Here is a 27590-nt window from a genome sequence, read left to right as displayed (position 1 = left end):
CTGAAGCTGCCCGGCAGCACGGCTCCTTATATACAAAACTCTGCAACAGGAAAAAGGCAACTGATGTCATTGGGGACATCAGAATAATTGGTGGGAAGTAAAACAAACAATATATGGTTTCTGTTGACTTCCAATGAAAATATTTATTTATAGATGTTAAAAAGTTAGGTAAGTTATTGAGCAATGGCCAGCGAGGGCAGAGGCAGACTTCGGGCCAGGTCTGGGGCGGGGGTCCACACGGGATGCAGGCAGACACCCGCGTCTTGTGTTTCTGGGCTTGCTCTTCCTTCAGTGAGCCTAGTACCGGCACGTGGAGATGGCTGAAAAATCATGTCTTACTAAGCCTTTTTTTTTTTCTTTTTTTTTTTTTTTAAGGCTGAAATTGAGGGTTTGACTGAAAAATGTTATCAATATACTGGTTACCTGAAAAACAAAACATTCCTTTGGGGATGGGCAGGCACCACGTGCAGGGACATATGGGGCACTGCTACACACCCCCACTGCTCATCAAGACACTTTGGGTTTCAGTTTTTCAGCAGAAAATTAACATGCAACGGGGAAGGGATGGACGGAAATGGTTGCGCTGCCTATTCTGTCGGCATGGGCTCGATCCTGCTGCCGGTAGGACTTCTCATGAGATGCTCGTCATTATAGCAACGCATACCAGCACAAAACTTTCCACCACTTGGGTCCTTCCACAGTCCCCGTTGCGGCAGCACTGAGCACTTCAGCCTCGCAGCAGGCCCTTGCAGGGGGATGTGCCACCTGTTTCAGGTGATAAATGAAGACCAGAAAGCACCTTGCTCGGTGTCAGGACAGGCCCAGAGATGGTAACAACTTGGTGTTGCACCGTCCAGGTCAGCGTGCCGAGCCTGGCCTTCCCCACCTCCACGCGCCTGCGGGCTGGGAGCTCACCCAGCCCTTCCCAAAGCCAACAGGGTCTTTCCAGGGACTTGAATAGCTCCAAATCTATTTGATAATTGAGGGAAAAGACTTACTGGATTGGAATAGCGACACCACGATAAGGCATATTGATGAAGTGCTGCTGCTTCACGGATGCATTGAGCGTACAGGCTCTTTGGAGCACCACCATCTGATTCTCAAACGCTGCACTGGTCTAACTGGTACAGCATTATTGCTGAATCTGTCACCGACACCTTAGAGCAGTCCAGAGCGACTGAAAGCCACATGCGATGCCACGGAGAGATGCAGCTGAGAGGGCGATGCCATCGACCACAAAGTCAGGATGCTCCTGGGCTACAGCTGGTCGGCTGGCAGATCGTTTTGAAGTCCTGGAGGGACTGCTGTTCCCCGGATGGGTACATCAAGAGAGGTGGCCTCCACAGCAAACTATCCCATGCAGCGAATGTGCTGCAGGAGAGGAAGAGCCCTGCAGCTGCACAAGGTCTTCTGCCTCCACACCACAGCTCCATCTGGGCCTGAGCCCTCTTAGATTTCTGGGTAGGTTTTGGAAGCATGTTGAAAAGTCGTGTCCCACCTCATACACTATTGCTCATTTACTGCCAATTAATTTACTGTTACAAACAGGAGAAAAAGAGAGAACCTTCTGCTCAGCCAATGTGTCACATGTGTCTACAGAGTTACGCTGGTTGCTCCCAGTTTCACTCCCGGTCCTGGACCGGGATCATCTGCCCTGTGATATGTGGAGAGCTACTGCCTTGAGCCAGAGCAGAAAGGCAGCTCTTTGGGGCAGGAAAACAAAAACCCTCCTCCGTGGGCCACGGAGGAGACACAGCCCTGGTGTGAAGACCACATCCCCACCCGCACAGCAGAATCGGTCCTCAGTGGCAGAGGGGACGTGTTGGCCGGCCAAGGGACCCGTCATGAACGACCCACGCGGCTGCCTCACTCTGCGGTGACGGTGGCAGATGGGCTGCTCCCCAGCTCTCGGGAATAATAGCCCAGAAAAGTGCTTGCTCAGAGTTAATACGTTCTGCAAACTTGGAAATAAGTATTTCCAGGAGATTAGCCAGCTTTTGCCATGCCTTAATTACAGCTTTGAAAAATATCTTAGCGAAAGGCCAAGGAAAGGATGGCAGAGGTGCCAATTTACTTAAGCAGCTGTGGCTCTCCCTGCAACCTGATCAGTCAGGGTCCTCCGAGCACAAAGCCTGGCTGTCAAGGACGGATCAGGGCATTTGATAAGATGGAAGAGTGCCTTAACAAGATGGTATTGTGTTATCATCCCTCCTGCACCGCTTTGCACTTTGGGCAGTCACCACACAACACCTGCATTACCACAAGAAAAGGCCTGATGATGGCCAACCCGCAGCAAGGGGGCATTTGGGTGCTAGAGGAGCTTCTGAGCAGTGACCTCCTCGGCATGACTGCGACTTGGCTTCTGTCAGCTCTGCTGAATGCAGAGGTCTCTGACAACTAAATATTTTAGATAAACCCATAAAGAGAATCACATTGTGAGGTCCGGTTCTCACTGAAGCAACCCGCAAAGCCCAAGGAACACGAAGTCAAATCAGAGTATGAAGACAGAAACACAGAGTAAATCAGAACAGACTTGTTCAAAGGGAGACGAACAGGAATGATGTGAATAAATACAGCTTTGATGCTTGGAAACCGGGAAATTGAAATGTAAGGGCAGACGGTAACCGTGACATACCCCAGAGAAGCGTTAGAGATCTTGACGTTAATAAGAGAAGAGTAGGTATTGCTGAAACGTGGGCAAAATAACGATTGACTCCTTGGTAAAACTGGCTGTTGGGACAGTGAGAGCTTTGGAGGGCGAGGAGCAGAGCTGCCAGGCACGGGGCCCCGCGCGGGGCTCGGACGCAGGCTGGGGACACCCCCGGCACGCCGTGACCCTCACTGCCACAGGTGGCAAAATAAAACGCATTAGCTCTGGTTTAAAAAGGAGACCGCTGTCTTCTGCCCCCCCAGTGCAGCCTGTCCTCGCGACACCGTGCAGACGTCTGCCCGAGGAAACCGTCCCCGGGGGGATCCCTAAGCCACAGCAACCTTAATTTGTCATTTGAGTCCCCTGCACGCATCAAGCAGGGAGACTGGAGCGCTCCCCCTCGCTGGAAGGAGCAGTGGTCACGGGGGTCCAGCTGCAGCGTGGCCGGATAACGCTGATTCGTGCGCAGAGCCCAGGGCTGCCCCTCTCCCAAGCGCCCAGGGGTGTTACACACCCGCCACCTGACACCGCAGCTTGGTTAAGTGTTTCATGAAAAATTAAACAGCTGCCACCTGGGAGTTCCTGCTTTGATTTCTCCTAGGAGGGCTGCATACAGATATTCCCATTCGTTTTTGTTCTTCGTAAGAAAATTCAGGCTCAAACTGTTTGATTCTTTATTAGCTAATGTAAGAACAGTAAGGAAAATCTTGCTAAAAACGTGCTTGGCACCGACAGTGTTTGCGCTGCACTGCTGAGAAGCATCGTGAGCAGCACCTCTCGCAGGGAGCTGCTTTTACGACTGCTTGCTTCATTGCTGAGAACTTTTCACACAGACAATTCCTTACGAGCAGTGCAAAACAAATGCCTGCTGCGTCTGGTAACGCACGCAAGAAAAGAGATGGAGTTTTCATCGCCTGCCTCCCAGCGAGATTTTCTTGAGGACAATTTTTTAAAAACACAATGATCTTTTCAAAAATAGCCTTAATTCTACAGCAGCTACCTGTCACCAGGGAAAAATGTTCAGTCACATCACTTCAGTCAAGTCGAGATCGAAGCTGTTCATTGACTTACTACTGACAGGCAATTACCCGGCGATCGGTGAACTATACACTTGGGATCAATATCGGCAAAACTAGCAACAAACCACGATGCTGGGCACTTCTGAAATATTAATATACACCCAGAGATGTCTCAGTGCCCGTCTGCAGTGAATCCCGAGTAGCCCTGACCCCGCGTGCACAGGTACAGACACGAAGTCCTGGGAGGCCACGTTCGTGCCCGAGGTGGGTCCCCGCTGCGGGCAGCCCCACAGCCCAGGCGCCGGGCACCCGCTCGAGGACCGCGGGGCCCCTTCTGGCCCTGCCCAACCGGGTTTGGTCCCTTCTGCTGCTCTGTTCTCCCTTCCCTCGCTGCTGTGACAAATTTGCATGCTTTTAAACTTATTTTCAAACTGGCCCCTCCTTTGTTTCTGAAGTTTCTTTGCAATTCCCCGGTCACTGTTGAATCTGGTTGACGGTCATCTCCCCCTTCGGTGTCACTGGGTGGGGGAGCAAACGCCCCCCCGGCAGTTTTGGGGGCTCCGTTCACACGCGCTGTTCACACTCGTGTCCTGTCTCGCCGCTCCTGTTATCCCGGCCAAGGCTGGGCCGTGCAGGCACTACCCCTTCACCAGCAGCTCCCAAAGCATTTGCAACCTCTGAAAACCCTGTTGTGTGGAAGTAACAAATTTGCTTAGCAAAATGTGTTTGTTTTCTGGGTATAGTTTCTGACAGACAGGCACAAGGACCCTTTCAGAGTTAACCTTTAATCCTACAGCCATTACCAGATGACTGATGTTTGCAAATGGAAAGGTGCCTGGAAATTTTTGAATGCTTTCATTCTTCTTGTTGTGAAAGAAAAAGCCAAAGACAATATTTGCTAAATGCATCGGGGTTTGCAGGTTTTGAATGTCAGCTTTCTATCTGCAGTTGTACAATAAAAGCCCAAAGCAACATCTAATAACCACAGGTTCTGGAAAAACAACGTCAGGCATTCTGTTTGCGCTACTGTAGCTAAGGCGAGACATGTGCTTCAAGTGCTACTTACACGATGCACCTAAAACCTCTCTCAACACCTGCCAACGAATGCTGAAAGGAGCCTCGGCCGGCAGCACAGACCTCCTGCGCTCCTCCACCACCGCAGCTTCTTTCATAACTGGGCTATTTCTGTTGTAAACACAATCAGTTTAGGAACCAATCTTTTAAAAAGTTACCACTTCTGCAAAGACGTGCCTAGCTGATTCCACGAAACACACTGCACGCCAGAGCCCCATCGCTGGGTGCTGCGGTCTTTTTATTTTAGCTTGCAGAGTCCAAGAGAGTCAAATTACTCAAAAGTCAAGCAAAGAGGAAGATGACCCTTTGAAGACCCACCACGCTTGCTGGTCCTGCTTTGCCCTTTTTGGCTCATTCTCTGCTGCAGCGGCAGGGAGCGGCCGTGCCTCCTCTCGCGTCAGGTTTCCGCGGCGGGCACGCTCAGCACCAGAGCGTTCTGCAGATTAAACAGAAAAACCACAAGGGCTGCAGCTACCAGTCGCTTCTGTGCTCAGATGGGACAGACTAACAGCACTAGCTACACGGATTACACAGAATACAGAAAAAATACAATGCAGCTAAGCCTCTCTGTCCTTACCTCCGACCTGCTGATCTCAGCCTGCCGGTATTTAATGCCCAGCAGATCGGGCAGCGGGATCCCTCCTTGCAGCGCCTCTGAAACGAGCAAGCGGGACTGCGGTGAGAAGCACCTCCGGCTGCTGCGGGAGGTGAAGGCACGAGACACAGCACCAGCGCATCCCTGGCCTATTTTCTTTTGCTCTGCTCTCCAATGACAGCTTCCACTCCATGTCTTAGAAAAGGTGTTGTGAATATTCAGAAAGAAAATCAATAGGGATGATATTCCCATTTAGGTATTTTAGCATGGGTAAAATCTCTACTTCTGGCATACTTTTCACATTAATTCAGCCGCTAAATTGATCTTGCAGGGTGTTTCTTTGTTGTTGTTTTGTTTAGTGACCACCATGCTTAAGCCCAGCCAAGGTAAGAGGGACACATTGATTTTTGAGACTTAACACAAAGAACTTATGAAAACTGTTCCCAGTTTTTCATGGAAAGTGGCTTTGATCCTGAGGACAGGAACAATGTTCAAAGAGACTTCAAAAAAGCAGCCTGCATCATGTGCAGCATATCTGTTTTGTGTGCGCTGCTGTCTCTTCTGCGAACGAGTGGGCACACCTGAGCCCACGTCCAGGAAACTTTGCCCTTCCCTAGCACCGACTGCAAACCCTGCATGTGCAAAACGACAGGCAAGCAATTTTCCCAGGCAGTTTTTCACAGACGTTAAGGGCAAGAAAAGTATGCAAGGTCAGCCAGTCAATGATGTTTCCAGAAAAAAAAAGACAACAATCTATAAGAAAAGAAATGAGAACTATTTCCCCGTGCAAATAGCAAATCCTCAGATGAAGTCATCTGGCTGTGCTTACCATTGATGGATGGCACATAAGCCACATGAATAACATTTGCCAAAATCCCTTTCAGCAGCAGCTCCTGAAACAGAGACGAGCGAGGTAAATAGCTCATCTTTCTGAATGTCAGCAGCCACTTCTGTCAGATTCACTTCCATTAATTCACCTAGGATAGTCTCCAATCTCAGGAAAATTGCAAAGGTTTCCTCCCCCTCCCCTGAAAGGAATGGGAACATTTGAGAAATTCTAAATTTCAATGAAAATTGCCAAACGAGAGACTATTCCCTGCTGCCACCTACACTGTTCTCACAACTCTAAAAATGTTCTCAGCCGCGATTCGGCTCATCGCGGCAGTTGGTGACGGCGTCCACGGAGCAGGCGATACCGCGACTGTCCCTGGAGCCCAGCCGCTCGTCCTCCTCGCGCACGCGAAGCCCCAGAGCCAGCCCTGTCTGTCGGCCCTGCAAACAGGCACTACCGAAACGCAGCTCCAGACGCTCGCCCTCGCTCGCGCCTCCATCGTGGAGTCAGGATTAGGGGAAGAGTCAGGACATTTAAACAGTCAATGCATGAACATGAGTGCAGCCCACACTTCCCTCTCCCTTCAGTGCCAGCACGGGGGAGAGTTATTTATGGTGAAAAATCTCCCGGGAATTAACAGAGTGCATTATAAACAGGGATGGATCCCTGCCAGAGCATTCATGCTTGTGGGCAAATGGTTTGGGCGGCTAATTTGTTATTTATAACATCTTCCTCGAAGTAACATTTTGATCTTTGGTTTTAATCGAGTTGGTTGTCTTTTTTTTTTTTTAATAAAACTGTTATTGATAATGAAAGAAACGGAATGGGGTTGCGAGGAATGAATTCCTATTATAGTTAGCAAACCCGTCAGTGCTCAGATTCATAGATGCAATCTCAGCACTGCTCTTGCCGTGCACGGCACACATCACCGAACTCACATCAAATGTGCCAACGGATGAGGAAGCCAAGGCCATTCCAGATAAACTGCAGAGGAAGGAAATACAGCGTCATCCATCTCCCCTCAGCCCCTGCGCATCTCTGCCGCACGCTTTGCTTGCTGCTGGGGTTTTTCTCCCAGTAAAGTCCTCACCGAGTTTTTGGCCTTCCCGCACCGGGAAGGAAGACGAGCAGCTGCGTTACCTGTCCAGAGCCAGGGAGATGCACAGCTTTTCTCCTCGAACAACAAACCGCGCTTTCAGGTCGCTGTGCTGCAAGGAGAGAAGGGAAGCGAGTGTCTATCAGGGAACGCGTCCGGTGGAGCAACACCCGCACGGGGACAGGTCTCGGCCGCGGGCAGCTCCCCAAGGACGGCTCTCGCCCTGCAGGGTCACCAGCATCCCGCCGGGACGAGGCGTTTCCGCACGGAGCCGTCCCTGCCGGCTCGCCCCGCATCCCTCGCCTCGGTGTGGCGGCAGGGCTGGCAGCGAGGGGCAGGGACACCACGTTACCCCCCCGTGACTGCAAATGGCTTCGACTCACAACGTCCAGGACAAAGAGGGATTCAGGAGCAGAGTCCGAGGGGGAAACCAGGAACTCGGCCGTGCTAAACAAGCGCACGACTCCTGCCTCTGGGGTGATGGTCACCAGGGGCGGCTCTGCTTCTCTCATTGCAATCACCAGCGGCTGCGACGGAGGCAGCGCCCCGGAAATCTGGGGAGACGCAAAGCACAGAGGCAATACCAGGGCGGGCCGCTCCGCCCGGTCTCAGGCACGCTCTGGGAAGGCCAGCAGTGCTCCGAAAAGCCTCCCCTGTTCTCAGGAAACTGGTCTTCTTGGAGAAGCCTCTTACCGCCCTTTAATCATTCATCACCTGAGGGAAACACAAGGCCCTTTTTTGTCCTTCCCTGGAGCTTCCATGCACCTGAACAGGCAAGAGCTATTTCCACTACTCAGTTCCTTCTCCTGCAGTTAGGAGGGGCAGAAGCTGATTATTATCACGATCTTTCTTTTCCCATGCACTGCTCTGGGGATTATCCTAACGGGTGCTAAGTTCCACTAACAATCATTAATTCAGTGAGAGCTAGACATCCTCTGCGGCTTTTGCAGACAAGCTGATCCATATTATTTATTACATCCCATAAATAATTTTTGTTAAGAAAAGCTTTATTAATAAATGAAGAGAGCACTAGTTTGACACTGGGGAGATGTTCCCAGCATGCCCTTGGGAACAGCCACAGTGGCTGGACAGAGATCACTGTTATCTGCTGCTATAAATACCCTAAGATGACCCCAAAGTCAGTGGGATTAAGCGAAGTCTACCCACCTTGGGGATGAGGGCTCCAAGCATCGATGTCACCAGCGGGAGAAGCCCAAGAACCTGTCAATAAAACATCACAGGGCAGGGAGTCAATGCACTCACTTTGGGAAAAACGGTTTAGTACGGAGAAGGGAAGAGGGACAGACGAAGGCTGTAAAACTCAGTGAGTTGGTCCCGTGGCTGGAGGCTGCTATGGGCTGGAGGACATTCAGGTGTAGATTTCTTTAGGGGCCTCTAGAGGAAAATCCCAAGCCCAAGTTACCCACCATGTTATCCCGGATGTCCAGGTTGAAGGATGCCTGCATAACGCGGAGCTCAGCACTCAAGAAATTCGCAGACAGGATTAGCTGGGTAGCAGCTTCTTTCTTCGGTGGCAGAGAAGTAAGAGGCGTCTGGTCTGTGGGAAGGTGAATCTCATCTCCCTCTTTTTGGTGCAGAATGGTCTAAAAGGACCGGTAAAAATCATCATGTCAGAGACAACACAAGCCCACTTCCAGCATTTGTATTTGGACCATGTACCAGGAAACTGGATGCATCTCTACATAGTCTCAGCAATGAAACAGAGAGAGCAACAAACTCCACAGAAAGCGACAGGCCAGAGAAGTGGTTAGGTGGTATACTGCAAACAGCACACACCTAAACCTCCTCCAAAGCCTCTGCTGCCAAGGCCAGGAAGGACTATGCCTCCGAGCAAATGGATGTCACAAACATCACTCAGGCCACAGCGCCAGGCAGCAGCACTCACCTTTAAATCCAGCTGTATGAAAGTTTCACTTATTGTTGGTGGATTCAGCAAAGCGTATCGGAGGGTCCCAGCAGTCCCGAGAGATATCTCAGCTGCATGGCAGTAAAGGGGGATGTATTAAAGTAAGCTCCCTGCTCTGAGTGACGTTTCTGCATTGGGCCCTTGCTAAGGAAGGGAAAGAAACGGATGAGATGGACCTGCCCACTTACAGGTCACGGTTGTCAATTTTGCATTCACAAGGTTGAGCACTGCATCCACAGCTGGACACAGCTGCAAAACAAGAAGAAAACCTGTGAGAAAACCCTGCACTGAGACTTCTGGCAGGAGCAGTTTCACAGCTGCCAGACTGGCACACCTACCAGACCTAAAGCACCAGGACCCTCTACTCATAATTACCTGCAGAGGGGCTTATCTCTGTTTTCTTTATCCCTAACTGAATTAGGTTATTCTAGAATAAACCTCATGTAAACTGAATGAAGAAAAGGGCCAGACTCAGCCACAGATATCTAATCACACCAGAACAGCTTTAAGACACGGGTCAAGCAGCTGCAAATCTGCCTGCTGACAAGCCATTAGGAAGAAATGTGGTCAGCATCAATCAAGGTCAGCACTGTCCAAACACCGCATCCCTAACCATTTTGTCCTGGATGTCAAGGCTTTAGGCAGCAAGAGTACATGCACTGTGGGTGCTGACTGCACAAAAACACAAGGCTGCCAGATACAAATGCTTGAAATGTTCACTTTTATCAATTTGCATGCTCCTTTAGCTGGCAAAACTAAGAAAACTGTTACTGAGCAGTGAAGAGGAGGAGATCTCTAGAAAACAAGGATCAAATGAGGATTAGACTTACCAGACGTGGCAGCACTTTCTGAAGGGTGCTATCCAGAAACTTGCTCATGACTTTAGGCAGCAGGCTGGGCAGAGATAACATGTCAGCCAATGAACACAGTCATTGCAGACAGTGTAGTAATCATTTACTGAAGATCAAGAGACAATAAAGTCAAGCGACAAAGAAACCTATCTGATACAGATCAGTCCAAAATATGCCTGATGTCTAATAAAATATATTTTCTCTATTTACAAATCTCTTCTCGTGAATGGCATCTTCTGGTTTTAAACAAACCTGAAAGCTTCTGTGCCTAAAAGAAGTTCTGTAATCCCAGGAGTATAGCACTGAAATGAGGACTCATGCCAAAGATGAAGACCACATGAAATCAAATAGATGAGGCTGGCCTGCATTTGTGCATAAAGCATTTTGGTTTTCTTAATGGAAAAAATAGGCTCTTCACTGAACAAACATTTGCAGTGTACCTGTGTTCTGCAGAAACCCGCACCTGAAGACTGAAAGATTTCCATTTAAAAATGCTCTTATATACTTGCTAGGTATTATTAACTTTGACAAATCATCAGCATTGTCCTCTACAGTGGGGAGAGGAGCTGTCTTGGGCACTCACCTGCTGGGAAGGTTGGTTTTAACACTAACAAGAGTAATGTGGCAATTTTCAGAGCTGAACTTGGGGATGCCCAAAGCATCCTGCGACAGCCTGCTGTTTGCAGTCAGGTTTGCTGCCACTTTGATTTCCATGTTTCTTCCTGTAAAGCTGCAAAGAGCAAAACCCGGTTAAGTCAGGACAGACCCTCCCCAGGGGACCTGTCACCCTGCACTGCAGTCATTGAGGAGTAAAACTCAGGCAGTGCCTAGATGTAGCGAGTTGCCTTCCTGAAGCGACTGAAAAAGCTTTATTTCAGATCGACTTTCTATGTCACACACATCCTTTCGGCTCTTTCAGATGTTAATATAAGCAGTAGCTTGGGGGTTAACATACGGCTAGTGCCCAGATCTGCAACACTTCGTACTGGGCCCCCCCAGGACTGCAAAAATGGACCAGGAGCCCTGGAAAGGCCACGGGGAAAAAGGTGCCACGGAGAGAAAGCACTGCGAAGCAGAGCTTGCAGCCAGCAGGCACGCACAGAGCAAAGCTGGAGCCCTCGAAGGATGCCGTGCCACGCAGAGCCGCTCGCGCGGCCGCTCCCCGGCCCCACGGGAGCCCCACGGCTCGAGCCGCCGGCAGCGCAGGGCAAGCGGAGGGATGCTTCCTGCCCGGCACACAGCTTCCCACTCACCTCTTCCCAGCAATGGTCATCTGCACTAACACAGCCATGAAAAGCCCCGTTCCTGGTGAGAGCGTCAGTGTTACCACAGGGGGACGGATATCTTTCATTTTCACCCTGTTTGGGGGGGGGGGGGGGGGAGGGGGGAAATGGAGGAAAAGAGCTAGGAAAGAGGTGCTACTAGAACAGCTAAGTGAATTTTTAAATCAGTCACCTATTATTGATATAGCCATTATCATCTTTATTCTTTCCCCTTTTGTTTAAACTTTTTTCTTCCAATTCAGATCCACTTTAAAATTTAGAAGTATGCTTCCTCATAATAAAAAGACTGCAAAGCTTAACTTTGAAAAAGTTCAAAAAAATGTTTTGGTATTTAAAACTTCTCCATTCTTTTGTCCAGAACTATTTACCAGATTTGGAGATAGCGCTGATGCCCCAGAAATTCTGGGTTTTCCTCAGGATATTATCCACAAAAAAATGGACACACGCAGCTTTGAGAGCAAACCTCCCACCCAGATACCACGGAACCACAGCAGCAATCTCCAGCTTTGAAGTAGCCAGCTTTGAAGTAGAAGCTGACATGCTTTGTTGCCTTTAAGTTATAGTTTCTCCATGTATTTGTAGACACAACCATGCAGAAAATCACCAGCTTTAATATCACACTTGTAAGTGGGGAGTGATTTGTTTCTGCCTCCAGGCTGACGCTTCTGAACCTTCTGCTTTTATTTTGTAATTTCCAGCTTCAGACTCTTGGTGTAATGTGCTGATTATAACTCACCCTGAGATACCTTTGATGGGTTCGGAGTTTAGCTTTTTTTTTGTTGCTTCCTCTGCCATTTTCCGAAGAATATCACTCTCAGTCAACGCAGTGGAGACCGCTGGAACATTTGCACAAGACAAGACGAGTTTAGCACAAAATCCCCATGTGCCAGGACTGTGTTGGAGGGTGAAGGAACTTTGAACTCCCCATCATATCCTTTAAAACATTGTTATTAACATATACCCATTCCAATAAACAGAGGTGCCATGAGGATGCTTCATGTCCTATAAATGTCCAATTACTGGCGGTCCTTGCTGTCCCTGTGTAATGATTCAAGCTCAGCAGCTACTTGCTGTGCATACATACTAGTTTTGGACATGAAATATGGAGCAAATTTTCAGGCTCCCACCTTAATAAACCAAAACATCCCTGAGACGATCCTCATGCTCCCACATCAGGTCATTACAGGGCTGGAGTCCTGCTTGGGGTTACAATTACATTTTCCCTCCTTCAAAGCAAAGACACAAGAAAGTGACTCTTGCCACAGGTTAAGGGAGGTAATGGCACAAAAGCCAGGCATAAACGTTTGGCATTTAAGTCTGGCAGAGCTAAACTCTGGACAAGCCTGAGAAGATTAGGATGTGCCTTCAGACCACCTTTTTCCTGCTGCCCTGGCACAATTCAAAGGCGCTTTAGAGCCTTCCCAGGTTGCGGCTCAGGGCTGATGCTTTGGTGCCAGGCGGAGGGAGCACACAGGGGCCCTGGCGATGCTCTTCCTATGCTGGGCCCACAAGAGGGAGAAGCTGTAAATACTGTAAATACCCCAGCACCAAGTCCTCAGCTGTCCTCTCGCACCGCAAGAGCAATGCTCCAACTGCAGGAAGCCATGCAGCCAGCTCAGGTCTGCAACTAGGCAGAGGATGGGAATTCACCTCCCTGGCAACACTTGGTAGCTGATGATATGCTTAAAGACACAGGTCACACAGAAGAGGAAGATGGTTTCCCTTTTTGTGATGCAGCCAGTGCACCACGTCCTGCTCGTCTGCACAAACGTGCAGATTTGCCCCCGGGGACAGATGTGAATATGGCTCTTTTGCTTACCGTGATCAATTGTTCCAACATCAACCTTGATGATAGCCCCTGGATTATCAGCTCCTTGCGACAGCGCCAGCCAACCACCAAGGAATAAAATGCACCAAATCCTTGACATCTTCGGATCCAGTACCATCGTTCGCAAAGCTCCCAGAAGTGACAGAGGTCTAAATGAGCGCACTGGCTTAAACAAACAGAAAGAGACAATTAGCTGGAGTTAATTCCCAAAGGGAGAAAACTGAATCATGAGGACTAAATTCTGCAATCACACTGAAAGAAATGAAACAGGGGTCCACGCAAGTCAGTAGAGCTACACTAGCCAAAAATCAGAGGGAAGCAAGAATCACTCCCCAAACCACAAACATCTGTGAACACCACTCAGCAGCACCATCAGGATGTGCCTGCCTTCTGCACCATCCACCTAAACTGCCCCACGGTGCGGACCAAAGCAGAGTGCTCAGTCGCCCTATTCCTTAAGCCCCAGATTTGCTCAGGACATTTTCTTGTAAAGGAAAAACCACAGGGGGAGAAAGGACTAGAGATACCTAAGTGAGCACACAGCGTGCTGGGTCTAGAGTCCCCCGCCCCCAGCCCTGGCCCAGCAGCAGCAGGAGCACGGGTGGCTGCTGGGCACGCCAGCGGTACAACTCTTAATGAATGCAAATAGACTCTCCGAAAGCTCCTCCAGTCTGCTCCAGCTTGGCCCTGCACGTCTCATTTGCCCCTCATCAAAATGACGTGAGCTGCAGCACTTCACAGCAACAGAAACTTCTTCAAGGAAACGCACTGTTGTCACCTTGCTAGGGTCCTTCCTGGAGGAGAGTTCCCAAAGAGTAAGCTTTGCACTGATCTTCTGCAGACAGGCAAGAAACAGCCTATATATATGAAAATCCTGCCTGAGAAAGAGAGAAAAATGAAAGGATTAAAGGGTTGAGTAATTATTCTGATCTAAAACTAATCCCTGTGTTTCTGACATCTTCCAACATAAATAATTTCAGTAATAAATTTTAAAATCTGGCTAAGTTCTTGAGCCTCAGGTATCAAGTAAATGTTCTTAGCATGCATGAAGCCAACTCTCTTGCTCAACACTCATGAAGAGCCAGCTGGAGCTTTGCATGTTGGGTTTGAAAGAGAAAAAGTGATCTGCTTAACAACATAGCACAGACAGAAATGGGGGAGGGAGAAAGCAAAGACCTCTAGGGGGAAATCCTGCTTCTGGGAACATATAGTTCCTTGTGATTCTCACCTAGGTTGAGTAGCTCACACACTTCCCCAGATAAAGGCTCATGGAGCTGATGCAAACATCAAGTGAGGACTAGTGATCAGCTGATCACTCAGTGGCAACTGAGAATCTCAGTAATGTTCCTACCAATTTCAGCAGGGTTGGAACAAGGCTAACAAGAACTATGACCTGCTTGGAGCGGAGAACAGGCCTGTGAGCCCCAGCTGTCCCTGGCACGCGTGGGAGAGCTGTGGTCCCACCAGACTGCAAAACAGGCCACACGCATCTCGCTCCCAGGCTGACCTCACTCCTGCCTTTGGGGCGGTTGCCTGTGCCCTGTCTTAGCTACAGCTCGTGGCTGTCAGCGCATATGCACCTCTCCCACCTCTGGGATACCTCACCCGACGCGGCGCAAGGCCAGCTCGCAGCAATGCCTGCGCGGCTGCAGGAGATCGCCGTCAGGTGCGATCCTGCAGCACCGAGTCATTTATTTCTTCTCTTCATTTCTATATAAAGTCTGTCATAAGGCTTAATCTGTCATTACCTCCCTCTTAGTGATATACTTGGTGACTCTCTACTAAGTATGGACGAGAAAATTTACATCTTATCTAACAGGAAAGTAAGATTTATAGATAATTCCCATTTAAGAGCCCATCAAGACAGAAAGACACTTTTGTGCTGGTAACTTGATCAGTCATTATGCTATAAGCTGACATCTAATTAAACCTCCACTGGGACTGTCAGGTACAGAACAGCTCTTCAGGGGAAGAAAATCCACGTCTAAGCACCACGGTGCCTTCTCTTCCCTTCAGTCTATCCCTAGACTCTTATGCTGCTGTAAATGATGATAACAATCCACAGATAAATTTCAGCTGCTGCTTTGGAAAGAGCTACCGGTATTACCTACATTGGAATGAGGCTTAACAGGGGGGCAATTTCCAGTCACTGCTCTATAAGAAATAAGTCTTCACTGTTTCAGAGAGTTTTGTAAGACCTGGATGTGTCCCTATCAGTGCAAGATGCCTGAAATGCCTCTCCCGCCCTCAGGCAACTCATCTGCAGTTTACAATCTTTCCAATGGATTTACTTTTCTGAACACATTTGTTACCTCTAAATGGGCTGCATGCATCAATATTAAAGAGTAAATTCTGCTCTCCCCCTTATAGCTTAGCTTGATATTTTCTCTTGACGTTGCTATTCGGATACCTTCAATAGAAATGCAAATGTGGCTGCAACTCTGCCTTTCTTCTTGGCATCTCTCTGTCACACTGAGAAAGAAAGCACCATAAGGCTAGTGAGAACCAAAGACTTCTCTGAACGTGTCAAGATGCACCTGGAACCAGAGCCCAATAACTCACTTAGCCAACGCACAAAGGACAATAGCTGCCTCCCAAGGCAGAGCAGGTGTATCAACAAGCACTGAACAGGATATCCTATGGTCAAAGGATTCAGACCAAAATGGGCAATTTAACCCTCTCTGGAAGACGGACCATGCCTCAAGGCTGGTATCACAAACATCAGGAAAAGAGAAAGTCAGAATAAGTAGTGTGAAGGAGAGCTGCATGAGACCACAGAGGATGTATTTACCCGGTATTCTTGCAGTCTATGCTCCATTTTCCAAGCCAAAAGGAAGCCAGGAGAACACGTGGACCCGAAGCTAAGCCTCAACCAGCAAGGCCAGCACTGAGCAGGGCCAAGATCAGTGGGGTGAGAATGCCATTTCTCACCATGTCTGGTCAGCATGAATATTAGACAAAGTGAACTTGGGCCTGCCAGGAGGACAGTGTGCAAAACAGCACCCCAGCATGCCCCTAAAGCAAAAGCCAGCAAAAGGATGCTGTTCTTGCAGCGCAAAAAACAGTCAGGGCTATGATGTAAATCATATTATTTTTCCCAAATTCATTCTTTCTCTCAAGGCTCAGCGTCAGGCTGGCTTGAGAGAAGACAACACATGAAGGAAGAGGACTCTTACTCCTTCCATGGATGCTTCCACTGCTCAATGTCCCTACAGTGTCAAAGAGGGTGGACATCATCCACCATTTTCTCTATCAGTTACTGTAAATATTGTCAGTGGCTTTTGCTTGGGAATGAGGTAAAGGCAGGCAGGAATTATCACAAGTGACTGTTCCGGATGTTAGAGACAATACCTTCAAAAAGCCTGACCTTCTGTCTGGTTTAAAACTCACTGAACTCAATGGAAACACTCCCGTTGCCATCAACAAACTTCCGATAGGCCTGAGCAAAAGCAGCAAGTGGCTCATCCATCCTTGCAGGAGGGCATCCTTGCTGTATTTCCAAGACCTTCTTCTGCCTTGTGTGTCCAAGTCTGAGCACTTCTGATCTGAGCCGCCCAGCAGGGAGCTCAACACAACCCTTTCTTCCTAGCGTGGCCGTTGCACAGACGCTGCCTCCAGGGTGGTCAAAAGAAATCATGGCTGCAGAGCAAAGAAACCAATGTTCACTTTCTAACAATGTTTGATTTCTTGGCACCCTCCACTCAGAGACCTTTCTTTGTACAGCTTAATAACATCACAATAAAAGGCAACCTGCCCTAACACCTGTTCTTCAATATTTTACCTTGTTAGGTCAATGGCCAGTGTAATCAAATATATGGAGAAACAATAAAAATGGTATATAAAACAAAGTGTCTCCACCCAAAGTATCCTCCTCTTTGCCAATTTCTGCCTTCATTAGCCTGGGTTATGAAGATATATAAAGCATGCACAATCCCTTGACGTGGCCACAGCAAGACACAGACTGAGTAAGAAGAATGGGAAGATTGGCCAGAAAAGGTAAAGATGCATTTAGAAAATGAATAGATAGATTTAAGCATTGCTTGCATTCCCTTTGGTATATCTATGTAAGGGTCAGTTTGATCAGAAACCCTCTCTCTGCAAAGATTGATACAAATACGTATCTTTTTAACTCAGGTTAAGCTTTCTGAATGACTATTTTTCTTAACATTGTAAGAGGAGCATTATAAACAATTCCAAAATGTTTTCAGCGAGGTAGAGGACATTCTCACCACTCCAGCTTATATACTTGCAGGAGGTTTTCAAGCCTGAGCCTTCTTTTAGTATCTTCAAGTCCTCAGGGACTAGGTGAGAACCACACATTTATTTTTTTAACAAAAGCTGAAAAGAAACTGCAAGGAAGCTCAGTTTGAGGTGAACCAGAGGAGCCATGACTCTTTCAAGCGCTGCCCACAGCCCTTCTCGGGAGAAGCCTCCATTGACCAGCTCAGGACCGCAAACCCTACCTGGGAGCCAGAGTCCTAGTCCATCCTCTCGCTCCCTGCCTCGATCTGCCGGGCCGAGGCCGTGCTGCCCTGACCTGGCTGCCGTGTGCATCGTCCTCTTCCAGGCACCAGCATGGGGAAGATCTGCATCCTGGGCATCGTCCTGAGCCTCCTGGCCCCAGCTCTCACCACCAAGTCTCCTGACTGCGGCGGGATACTCAGCCCATCGGGACTGAGTTACTGTAAGTACAGACTCCACGTCTCGCAAACTGCTGCCAGTAAGGAGGGGAGGCAGAAGCTTCTTTCAATCAGATAATGGAATGCTTCACCAAATACTTTTGACTCAACCGTCACCATTAACTTACGCCTTTTATTAGCTCATTTTCATTATCCTCTTTCTATAGCTAGTAACAGTAGGATTTATGAGAAAGAAACGTGTCACCTGGACAGAGTCCAGTCCCTGTTCTGCCCATGAGACCACACATTCAGGAAGGTCTAATAAAATATCTGCCCTATCGCACAGTTGCTGAAGTTTCAAAACAGCATGTGGAGACAATCCTAGTGCAGGACCTAACAGGCCGGAGCGTCTCAGATCTGCTTCTTGGCTCCCCAAAACCCACCAGGTGAGTCCACGGCTCTGCCTTGTTGAGGCTTTCCCGTTACACCACAAGTTCATGCTGCTGTTTAACCAGAACATTTGGACTATCGTTACAAAAGGCATTGCCCCAGCAAGGGCAAAATCCTCATGGAAATCAACATGCCTATTTTAAATATCACTTTAGAGAAGAGCTCCTGTCTCCGGAGAGACGATGGGCGACGTTCTTACCGGAGCATGCTGGGATTCAAGATGAGCAGCTGGGACTCCCTTCTTTAGGCAGCAGGACCAACAAATTTCATTGCAGCTGTTTCAGCTTGAGCCACTAAACCAAGCAGGAAAACTGAATGAAAAGAGCTCAGATTCAGAAAGCACACTGCACTAAAACAGAAAAAGGGAAAATGTGAGCAGATGGTCAGCAAGACAAGTGCTATTAGTAGGAAAACAAATTCACTCCAGTTTTCTTTCGAATTCACAGCAGCTGTGCATAGGACGTGCCTGGCTATAGGATTTACTAACTTGTTTTTTCAGGCAATGGCCTGGATTAGACTCCAAGACCAAGAGACACCCTGTGGCCTCTTACCCAGACCTGAGCGTTTTATATCCCATATAGCTGCTTCTTGGGCCAAGACAGAGAGGTGTTTGAGATCTAACAGCAGCAGTTCAGGTGCCACTTTGAGGCACCGTTTCACTTGTGCACTGCACAGATCCCACAGACTTCTGGTGTTTGTCCACTGGAAGCGCAACTAGGGATTGCACATGGCTCTGTGCTATTCTCCTAACACCTCCATTTCCACTTGAGCAGGAACCAAATTGACTCCGTCAAAGTTGTTGACCTCTCTTTGTTGCTCATCCCTGAGGCTGGGCTGCGGCTGAGCATCGATGCAGACCTCGGCATCGCAGTCTCCCCGTGAGTACTGGGAACGGAGGGGCTGCCATGGGGAAACACCTCACTAGCTGTCTCTTACCCCCAGCCATGGGGCTCGAAGCGAAGCCAACCCCTCCAGCTCCCACGTGGAGCAACGGAGCCAAGTCCAACGAGGGAAATCTGCACGTGGGAGCAGGCAGCTCCGTAACGAGCGGGAGCAGGAGCAGCCCCGACTCGGGAGGCCCCGGTGCTCCGGTCCATCTGCGTCTCTTCTCTTCGCACAGCTCGACTTCCAAGGTGGTGAGACTGTCCATCCTAGCAGACCTCCACGTGGAAAGGAATCCTGAAGGGAACCTGGAGCTGACAGTTTCTGCCTGCAAGCCCACCGTGGAAGAAGTGCAGAGCACCGAGGAGACAGAAAGGTCAGTTCCACAGCTTTTCTTCGTTCAGGCTTACGGGATGCTGTGCAAGTATGGGATCTGGATAAACAGGGTAAAAGAAGAAGCTGAGTGAGAAATATTTTTTACACACAAAGGTGATTTGACCACTGACCCACCAATGCCCTAAAAGCTTATAAAGATTAACACGAATCCTTTATCTTCATGAGAGAAACTTCGTTCTGCTTTCAGGGTTTTTAAATTTTATTGGCCTATTTTAAGAGTTTAGTTTTCCAATAAGCAAGCAGATCTTTTTAAGTACTGTGGCATGAACATTTTGAATGCAGGTCCGATGACAGTTCTGCAGTGCTTTAGGGTTCTGAACTGTTGTAATAGTTTAATATGTTATACAACATAATCACAATAACGTCTCGGGATGCTTGTTAGGTCAGATCAAAAGATACTCCCATTCACCCGGCTGAGCTCGTTCCCACCTAACATCTTCCGTTTTGTTGTTTTCATCCAGCGAGTCTCTTAGTTCGGAGGCGGACAAGGAGATTGATGTCGATAAGGTAAGATAAAGTTTGTAAAGACATAAGATAGGAGACAACAAAATTGTACGGTTCCATTAGCATTAGTGAACCTGGTACTTACAAAACCTGTCCTTGCTAGATGCTCCCCACCATCCCCTGCAAGCAGGCCAAAAGGAGCAGAGGCCATTTGAAGAATTTAACACTATCATTTTTCCTCTAAAAGCAGATCTGACCTGGAAGAGCAGAGCCACCACAGAGGGGAAAAAACAGCTCCTGTCTAGCGTTTAGTCTGGCCAGTGCGGAAACTTGAGCCCGACACAGGGGCTGTTTGGTGGACGCCTGATGTGGCCCCCCCATGTTCATCTACCACCTCTCATTTTGTTTTGTTCCTTATTCCACAGATTTGCTTGGAAGTCTCCAAATTGCTCGTTTTGCCAAATGAATTACTAGCGTCTCTGACAGGTGAGCACACTCTGGCTTCCAGCCTCGCGACGGATAAACGGCGAAAGGGCTCGCTTTGAAGCCGGGTCTCGAAACGGCCCAGGCCCCCAGCCTGCAGCAGACACGGCAGCGGCTCCGTGACCGCGGGCTGTCCACAGCTGGACCACATCTTCCCAGCAACGGACCGCAACGGCTGTCAAACGAGCTGTCTCTCCCGTTCCTATTCCAGATGCATCGGACAATTGGGGGGGGGGGGGGGGGGGCGCGCCAGTAAAACCAAAACCATCTTTTCCGCTTTTCCTCCCTGTATCTGTCCCTGCAAATCTGGGAAGTCCAGAAGCGTCACAGATGTAATCTTCCATCACTGCTCCCCTCCGCTTCGCAGCTCAGCTCCCCGTCACCGCGAGCTGCCAGCTCCAGTACCTGCCCCTGGCCGCACCCGTGATCTCCGAGCAGGGAATCACCGTGTCTCTACAAGTAAGCGTTTGCTCTCCAACGTCCACGCGAGCCCCGCTCCTAATCCCACCCTCCGGCGCGGCAGCTGCCGAGCGCGTGCAGGGGGGCCCCATCCATCCCTGCTCCGCCCCGGGCCGGGCAGCCCCGCGCAGCACTGCCGGTGCCGAGACCCCCCGACGCCGCCTCTCCTCCCGTGTCCCTCGCAGACGGTGTTCCTCGCGGCGGGGACGGCGCTGCCCCTCCCGGTCAGCCCCGCGCCCTTCTCCATGCCCGAGGCGGCGAGCGCCAGCGCGTCCCACCTCACCCTGGCCTTGTCCGAGCACTACTACACCAGCCTCTTCCTCGCCCTGGCAAAGGACGGAGCCTTCAACGTGACCGCGTCGGTGAGCGGCGCAAGCGGGGAGGGAAAAGCACGCGTCTGGGGGGACACCGCCCCGTCCCGCTGCCGAGGCAGCCCCGCTCCCCGCAGCGTGGGGCCGGGTCCGAGCACGCCGGGCCCCCCCAGCTCCTGCCCGCGTGACAACCGCGCGGCACGGGCCGCCGGCCCACGGCACGGCCGGGAGCCCAGAAACACAAAGCGACGCCTCCGGAGGCCTCCAGGCAGGTAACGAGCCGCATCGTGCCTTTCAGAGCCCGCTGACCACCGCCGCCGTGGCGCAGAAGATTTCCCAGGTGCGTCCCGCGTCCCGCGGCGAGGCGCAGCACCGGCTCGGGCAAGGCGCCTCGTCGGCCCCAGCGCCGCGGGGAACCAACGGTGCCGGCCGCGACGACAACCCCCTCCGGGGCTCTGCCGCAGATCGGCTCCCTGTTCCGAGAGGACCTGCCCGTGAGGCTGAAAGCCACGTTCAGGAGCTCGCCGCGCGTGCTGCTGGAGGAAGGCAAGGCCGCCCTGAAGCTCTTCCTCACTGTCCACGTCGGGGTGGGCTCGCCGGCCTCCCAGAACGTCCTGAGCGTGAGCGTGGTAAGCGGAGCCCGAGCACAGCGCGAGCCGTGCCCAGCTCCTCCCAGCCGCACGTGGTGCGGAGCACGCTTCTTTAACGAGAATCTGACCTGATTACAGCCGTTACAAATGGGCTGACTGTAGCCTCCGCCTGTCACAGCGCTCACAGTCCCAAGCAGCGTTTGTCCCCACCGCACAGCACAGGAGCGGAGACGCGTGCTGCCGGCGGTGATACGACGACAGGCTCCTCGCACCCCAGCATTCACAGCTGAAACGGGGTAGTTTGCTTCACACTGTGATTCTGCCGTCTCTTCTCTACTTGCAGGATATGTCTGCAGGACTCCTCCTCAGCGTCACCGACGTAAAGATGATGATCTCTGCGGCAGCGATAGAGTAATGAACCCCGTCACGTGCCGAGTCCTTGAAGGGCACACACACCCCAGTAGCACAGGGAAGGAGAGGCAAAGCGGCCCAAGGAATTTCTTTTCCTTTATAATTTGAACAGTGTCGAGGTAGCTCTATTCCAAGGGAAATGGTAACACTCCAGTAACATGTTTAGAGAGAAAAACAGAAATTGCATCCCTCTCCCTCCACCTCCCCCTGCACGCAGCACACGCATGAACAGGCCACCGACGCGTGCTAACGGTCACCGCCTCCGCCTGCTCCGGCCACGGCACGGACAGAGCCACGGGTGAAAGCGTACGCTCGCACCACCCCGCTCGCACCCACGGCGCGTGCCGGCCCGGCTCACGCCTGCCGGGCTGCCGCAGCCCCTGCTGCCGCCACCGAAGCTGGCAGTGCCCGTCGCGGCTGGCCCGCAGCCCCGGCACGTTCACGCAGTTCGGTTGAGCCCAGTTAGAGAAAGCTGTTGAGCGGGCACTGAACTTGGCCATCACGTTCAGAGCCCCGTGCAAGCCGCTTCTTACTGAACTTAAGCCTCTGATGGAAATCCTGCTTTGGTGACCTGTCCGAAAGGCCTCCAAGCAATTCCTGTGCCACTGTTGGCTTGTTTTACAGGGACGTTGAGCTCAGCCTGGCTGCCTCTGACGTGGGTCCCGTGCCGGTAGGTGCCTGCTTAGCTGCAGCCCAGCTTCGAGCTGGGCCCCACCTCTCCGAGCACGGCCACGCCGCCCCCTCGCACCGGGGCTTGGTGTCTTGCTGCAGGCAACGACCCACGTCTCCCGCGCCGTGCTGCAAAAGCCTGGACCTCTTCTCCTTGCTTGTCCTTGCCTCTCTCTCCTCTTGCTTTAGAGTCGCACAGTAAATCAGTTCAGTGTGTGGATTTTCCCTTTGGCAGGATGCATTACTAAAGGAATTATTTTTGTCTACAATTCGTGAGGAGATACTGGCTCAGATGAATGGTGAGGACCTGTGACTGCTCGTCAGGGCTTGGGGCTGCCAACCTGGACTGCTGGGAGCAGCACCTCAGTCCTGCAAGGTTTTGGCACGTGACATGAAACAAGAACGAAGGCAGCACTGAACTCGGTATTTTCCCTCTTTTCTCCTAGCGGTCCTGAGTGAAGGAATATACCTGCCACACGTGCCCAACTTTATCTATACTGACGTCAACGTCGTCATTCACAAGGTAAGAAAACAGACATTTAAGATGTTTCCTGCTGTATTTGATTTAATGCCCTTGGAGCGAGCAGGGAGTATTCCCTCTCCAGGGCAGATGCAGCCGTGCCCCGCCAGGTCGGTGCCCGCGGGGACGGTCGGAGGGGCAGCGCTGCGCGGGCTGGTGCTCCCGGCGAGGCACGCAGAGCCCCTGTGCGCGGCTCTGGCCAAGGAGCCGGCTGGCGGGATCAGAGGTTTTATCGCAGACCTCCGCCAGCCCGGAGGAGGTGTTGGTTGGTGCCAGTCTGTGGGAGAAGCTGCTGAGCCAGTTCAAGGTTCCTCCCTCCTGACCGGGTCTCCCCGAGACGCCTCACAGCCCCAGGGAATCCAGGAGGGACATTTATCTCTTGGCTCTAGAATAAGTCTGAACCTCCTCCTCTAGTACTGCTAAGTCACAGACCAAGTTTCATTGCTTTAAATACGATTTCTCCTCTAACCACACTAATATGAGCAAAAAACGCACATGAGAAGGAGCACTGGCCTGCGGGGAGAATACTGCCTGCAGGTTAAAATGGACTGTGTAAGCACGTCACTCACCCTTGTTCCTTCCTCTGCTTAGGACTATGTTTTGATCCCCTGTAACCTCAAGCTGCAGCCTAAAACTGGAGGGCAGATCATCACGGGCTGAAGCATGCTGTCCAATTTGTTGTGCCTGGAGAAAAACAGTGGCAAAATTGTTCTACAGACTCTTAAACCAAGCTTTCTTACTACATGCAATGCTAAAAATCCTTTTCTCTTTCTTTACGAAAACAATGCTTTCTTGTATTTAGGATAATAATGGCATTGCACTAGTGACTTTCTCTTCCAGTCCTGCTGTTGGAATTTTTGTTGCACAGACAAGATGGGTTGTAACCACGTTCCATACTTTCATTAAATAATTCTCTTTAATACTGCCTTTATTGGTATGATTACTGACTTTTTGTTCCCTCAGTGTTTTGCACCTAAAGATAGATGAATTTCTCCTTGCTGAGGACTGGTACCAGTATAGGAGTCCAGATTTCATATTTAATTGAGGAAGAATGAAAATTCCACTGATTTTTAAGGATGGTAAAACAGCCCCATAGTTCTCAGCTGCAGGAGAACAAGGCACCTACTAGCAAGAAATATTTTATCTGCTTTTCTTCCATTTCTAGCAGTGTTACTATGGGAACATGGCAGTTGGTTAGTTTTTCACTGGGTCAGAAAAAAGAAAAGAAATCACTATCTGCACAATGGTTTCTAATTTCAGACTTGAAGCCAATTATATTTTCAGAAAATATGCTTTCGACAAAGCTCACACACAGAGAAAGCATGCAATGTTATGTGTACACAGAGGTATTTGCACACTGGGTTCTGCACGTTTGAGCACTAAAAGGGAGCAAGTAGGTGCTTTTGTCACTGACCTCAGTACTCCACCATACAGACCAAAAGGCCCAGACATGTCTCTGCAATGGACTCAAGAGGCTGCTCAAGCAAACCAAAAGAAAAAAATAAGGAATGGAAACACAAACAGACGTCGGTTTCCAAAACTGAACCTTGGGATGATAAGGCAGCTTTAGAGCAAGGCAGAGGCATTGCTGGGGAGCACATGGGCACATCAGGTTGTGGCAAGATTTAATTGATTATTGGATGCTATTGGCAACTTTCTCCAGACATTCAGGATAATTTCATTGCTCTGCTGATGCCCAGGAAGAGCACCGTTGTTGCTAACTCTGTAATTTTCACGAGCACTATGATGGTGATGTCTCACTTAATATCCCAGTCCATGAAACCATATTAATTACACATACATCTGCTTTCACTTGCAACAATTATGCACGTCATTTCTAGCCCTTGGAGCTGCTGAAAAGCACTTGAAAACCTCATATTTCAAAGGCTCAGAAATAGGAAAGCAAACAAAACAAGCCAAGCTGATTTATTACAAGGAGGAAAAAACCTGAAGGTTTATATGCCCAGCTTGGGGACCTGACTAATGATTTCAACGCCTGAATTTGGCAATAGCGGGAACTGTACCTAATACAGTTTGCTGGTAGAGCTACAACCGTTATTCTTTGGCTAATAAATCTTAAACCAGTTCCCCAGAAGGAATAAGCTACAGTTGTAGAAAGATTTATTTATTTGCCAGAGGATGTTCTGGCTTTAGGCTTAACCACACTGCTCTGCATCTTCAGGATACGGCTGGGTTCACAGGAGCTGCATATCCAAACTCCTATCGCCACGGCCATGCCCACACAAGTCCTACCTGGAGATCAGCAACTGCTTCAGAAGCAGACCTGTTTTATCTTGGAGGACTGGCAGCTCTGCTTCTCCCTCGCACCACCCGATTTAGGAACCCCCTTTGTCCTACAGCACGGCTGCAGCCTCGGGAGGTGGCCAGTGTTTTCCCAAGCAGTCACTTCGGGTTCAACCTGGGGGGGAGGAAAAAAAAAAGCCAGAAAAAAGCCGAAAAACAGCATTTGTATTAGTGTCTTTGGCAAAAACAAAATCCCTAATTTTCTTGTGTAGTAGCCAAGACTCCAGCAGGAAGATTCACTTAGCAATGCAAAGCTTCCCTTCCTTACTAATGTACGTAGAACGTCACACAACAGCTAAATGGTTCAAACACCGGAGAAATAAACAGGTGAGACCCTTCCTCCAGCCTCCACGGAGGACGCTTCCCAGAAGAGCGCAGCTGGCAGCTCCCCGCCCGTGCCAGGGTGCCCGGACCTGAGGAACGTGCTCTCGGAAGCCCTCCTTCCCAAGAGGGCGCCAGGGACAGCCGGGCTCTGTCTCACCTCTGCCCAAGGTGCAGCCCAAGCCTCGGCTCCTGCGGGGCACGACTTACCTGTCACCTTCAAAACCGATCCTAGAAGTCTCCCTTGGCCAAAACCACCATCCCAGCCTGCCCCAGGAGAGTCCTCCCCAAGTGCAAGGTTACAAAAACATGGAACATTTTCAAGGGCATTTCTGGAGGAAGAGCTGGAGCAGCCCTTTGTCTCCTGCACAGCCCAGGCAGAGCAGAGTCAGCCCTTCCCAGCCTGGTCACATTATTCACTGGAAAAGAACATTTACCAGAAATCCATTCTCATTTTCAGGCAGAAAATGATTTTCATACAGATTCCAGTTTCTTCAGATATACAAATTATCCATAAATATTTGCCAAGTCCTCAGGACAGATCCTCAGCAATTATAGCACAACCTCATTCCATTGATTTCCTTGGAGCTACGCCACTTGTGTTAGGTGAAAATTCAGCTTATCACTTGTAGACTGCTCCATTTTCCTCCTCCTTCGCTGATAGCCTAAGTTACATGGGGCTGTACTGCCAAATACATGTCTTCTACAGAAAGAGAAGTATGGACTAAGTAGTAGTGAATAACAAGCTCCCAGAGTGAATTTTCATCTTCCCAAAAGACCACAGGAAAATACTGTGATCAGAGAGCTTGTTCCTAATTACCCACAAGCTGCCCAAAGTAAGTAGCAAATGGTGACAAGTCAAACCTGAAACTCGCCTTCCCAAACACGGACACGAGCCTAAGGTTTTCCACCATTTGCTGTGGACCAGCACTGAGCAGATGTCAAAGTACAGCCAGGCGGTTAGTCCCCTGATGTCAGCTCAGAGGACAGGGCTAACAGGCTGTTCCAAGCACTTCACGGATGAACAGTAAAGAAAGACGTAACTGTGTGGACAGAGCCTGATGATTAGTTGGTGTGCATTATAAATCAAGGGTAATTTACCCTGATTTGTAACGGGCAGAGGGAAGCTTTAGTTATGATATTCTAGAGACCCGTGATGGACTCATGATTACTGAAGGGGTGGTCCCATGCGAATGGACTAGGACACAAAGTTAAATGCTCAAAGCACACATCTTCATCCATTCCTCCTCCTGGACTCCCCAGCAGCCAGGGCAACGGTGCCAGTCAGCCAGAAGACAACAGGCAGGACGCAGCAGCATCCAACTAACAATACCTGTGATAAAGCACAGTTATTAACAGACACAAAACACCTTCTCAACAAGCACAAGTCCTTTTCAGGAAATCAAGATCATCAATTCCAGCATAACACAGCTTCCCCAGCCTAAACCCTTCGCCCAGCACAAGGAGGTGCTGGCACGCTGCAAAAGGCACGTGTAATTGGTTTTTTTCCACTGTTGACAGGACCCGGGTTTTATGAATTTGACTTTCGGTGTCCTGCTCTAGGTCCCTCTAGTGA

General features: G+C 49.9%; 2 protein-coding genes across 2 annotated transcripts; one reads left to right on the top strand and one right to left on the bottom strand.

Annotated features, from left to right (window-relative positions):
- Positions 1-3310: 3310 nt before the first annotated feature.
- On the bottom strand, positions 3311-14025 carry BPIFB6 (BPI fold containing family B member 6). The gene is made up of 16 exons (XM_064521727.1): positions 13934-14025; positions 13147-13317; positions 12064-12163; positions 11298-11402; positions 10628-10774; positions 10024-10087; positions 9382-9442; positions 9173-9264; positions 8694-8870; positions 8434-8487; positions 7650-7820; positions 7311-7378; positions 7109-7154; positions 6168-6231; positions 5321-5397; positions 3311-5179 (listed from the first exon to the last, which is right to left on the bottom strand). The coding sequence occupies exons 2-16, from the start codon at positions 13271-13273 to the stop codon at positions 5141-5143; spliced, it is 1392 nt and encodes a 463-aa protein (XP_064377797.1). The 5' UTR covers positions 13274-13317; positions 13934-14025; the 3' UTR covers positions 3311-5140.
- A 3705-nt stretch (positions 14026-17730) lies between these two features.
- On the top strand, positions 17731-24320 carry LOC112987250 (protein TENP). Its single transcript, XM_026107051.2, has 15 exons — positions 17731-17839; positions 18121-18220; positions 18998-19102; positions 19345-19482; positions 19964-20009; positions 20372-20432; positions 20797-20888; positions 21074-21250; positions 21498-21539; positions 21664-21828; positions 22133-22200; positions 22825-22870; positions 23105-23168; positions 23316-23392; positions 23981-24320. Exons 1-15 carry the CDS (start codon positions 17731-17733, stop codon positions 24047-24049), a joined length of 1359 nt encoding a protein of 452 aa, XP_025962836.2. The 3' UTR covers positions 24050-24320.
- Positions 24321-27590: the final 3270 nt, after the last annotated feature.

This window comes from Dromaius novaehollandiae, chromosome 16, assembly GCF_036370855.1.
Source record: "Dromaius novaehollandiae isolate bDroNov1 chromosome 16, bDroNov1.hap1, whole genome shotgun sequence".
Classification (NCBI taxonomy): domain Eukaryota; kingdom Metazoa; phylum Chordata; class Aves; order Casuariiformes; family Dromaiidae; genus Dromaius; species Dromaius novaehollandiae.
This window is presented reverse-complemented; position numbering and strand designations above follow the sequence as displayed.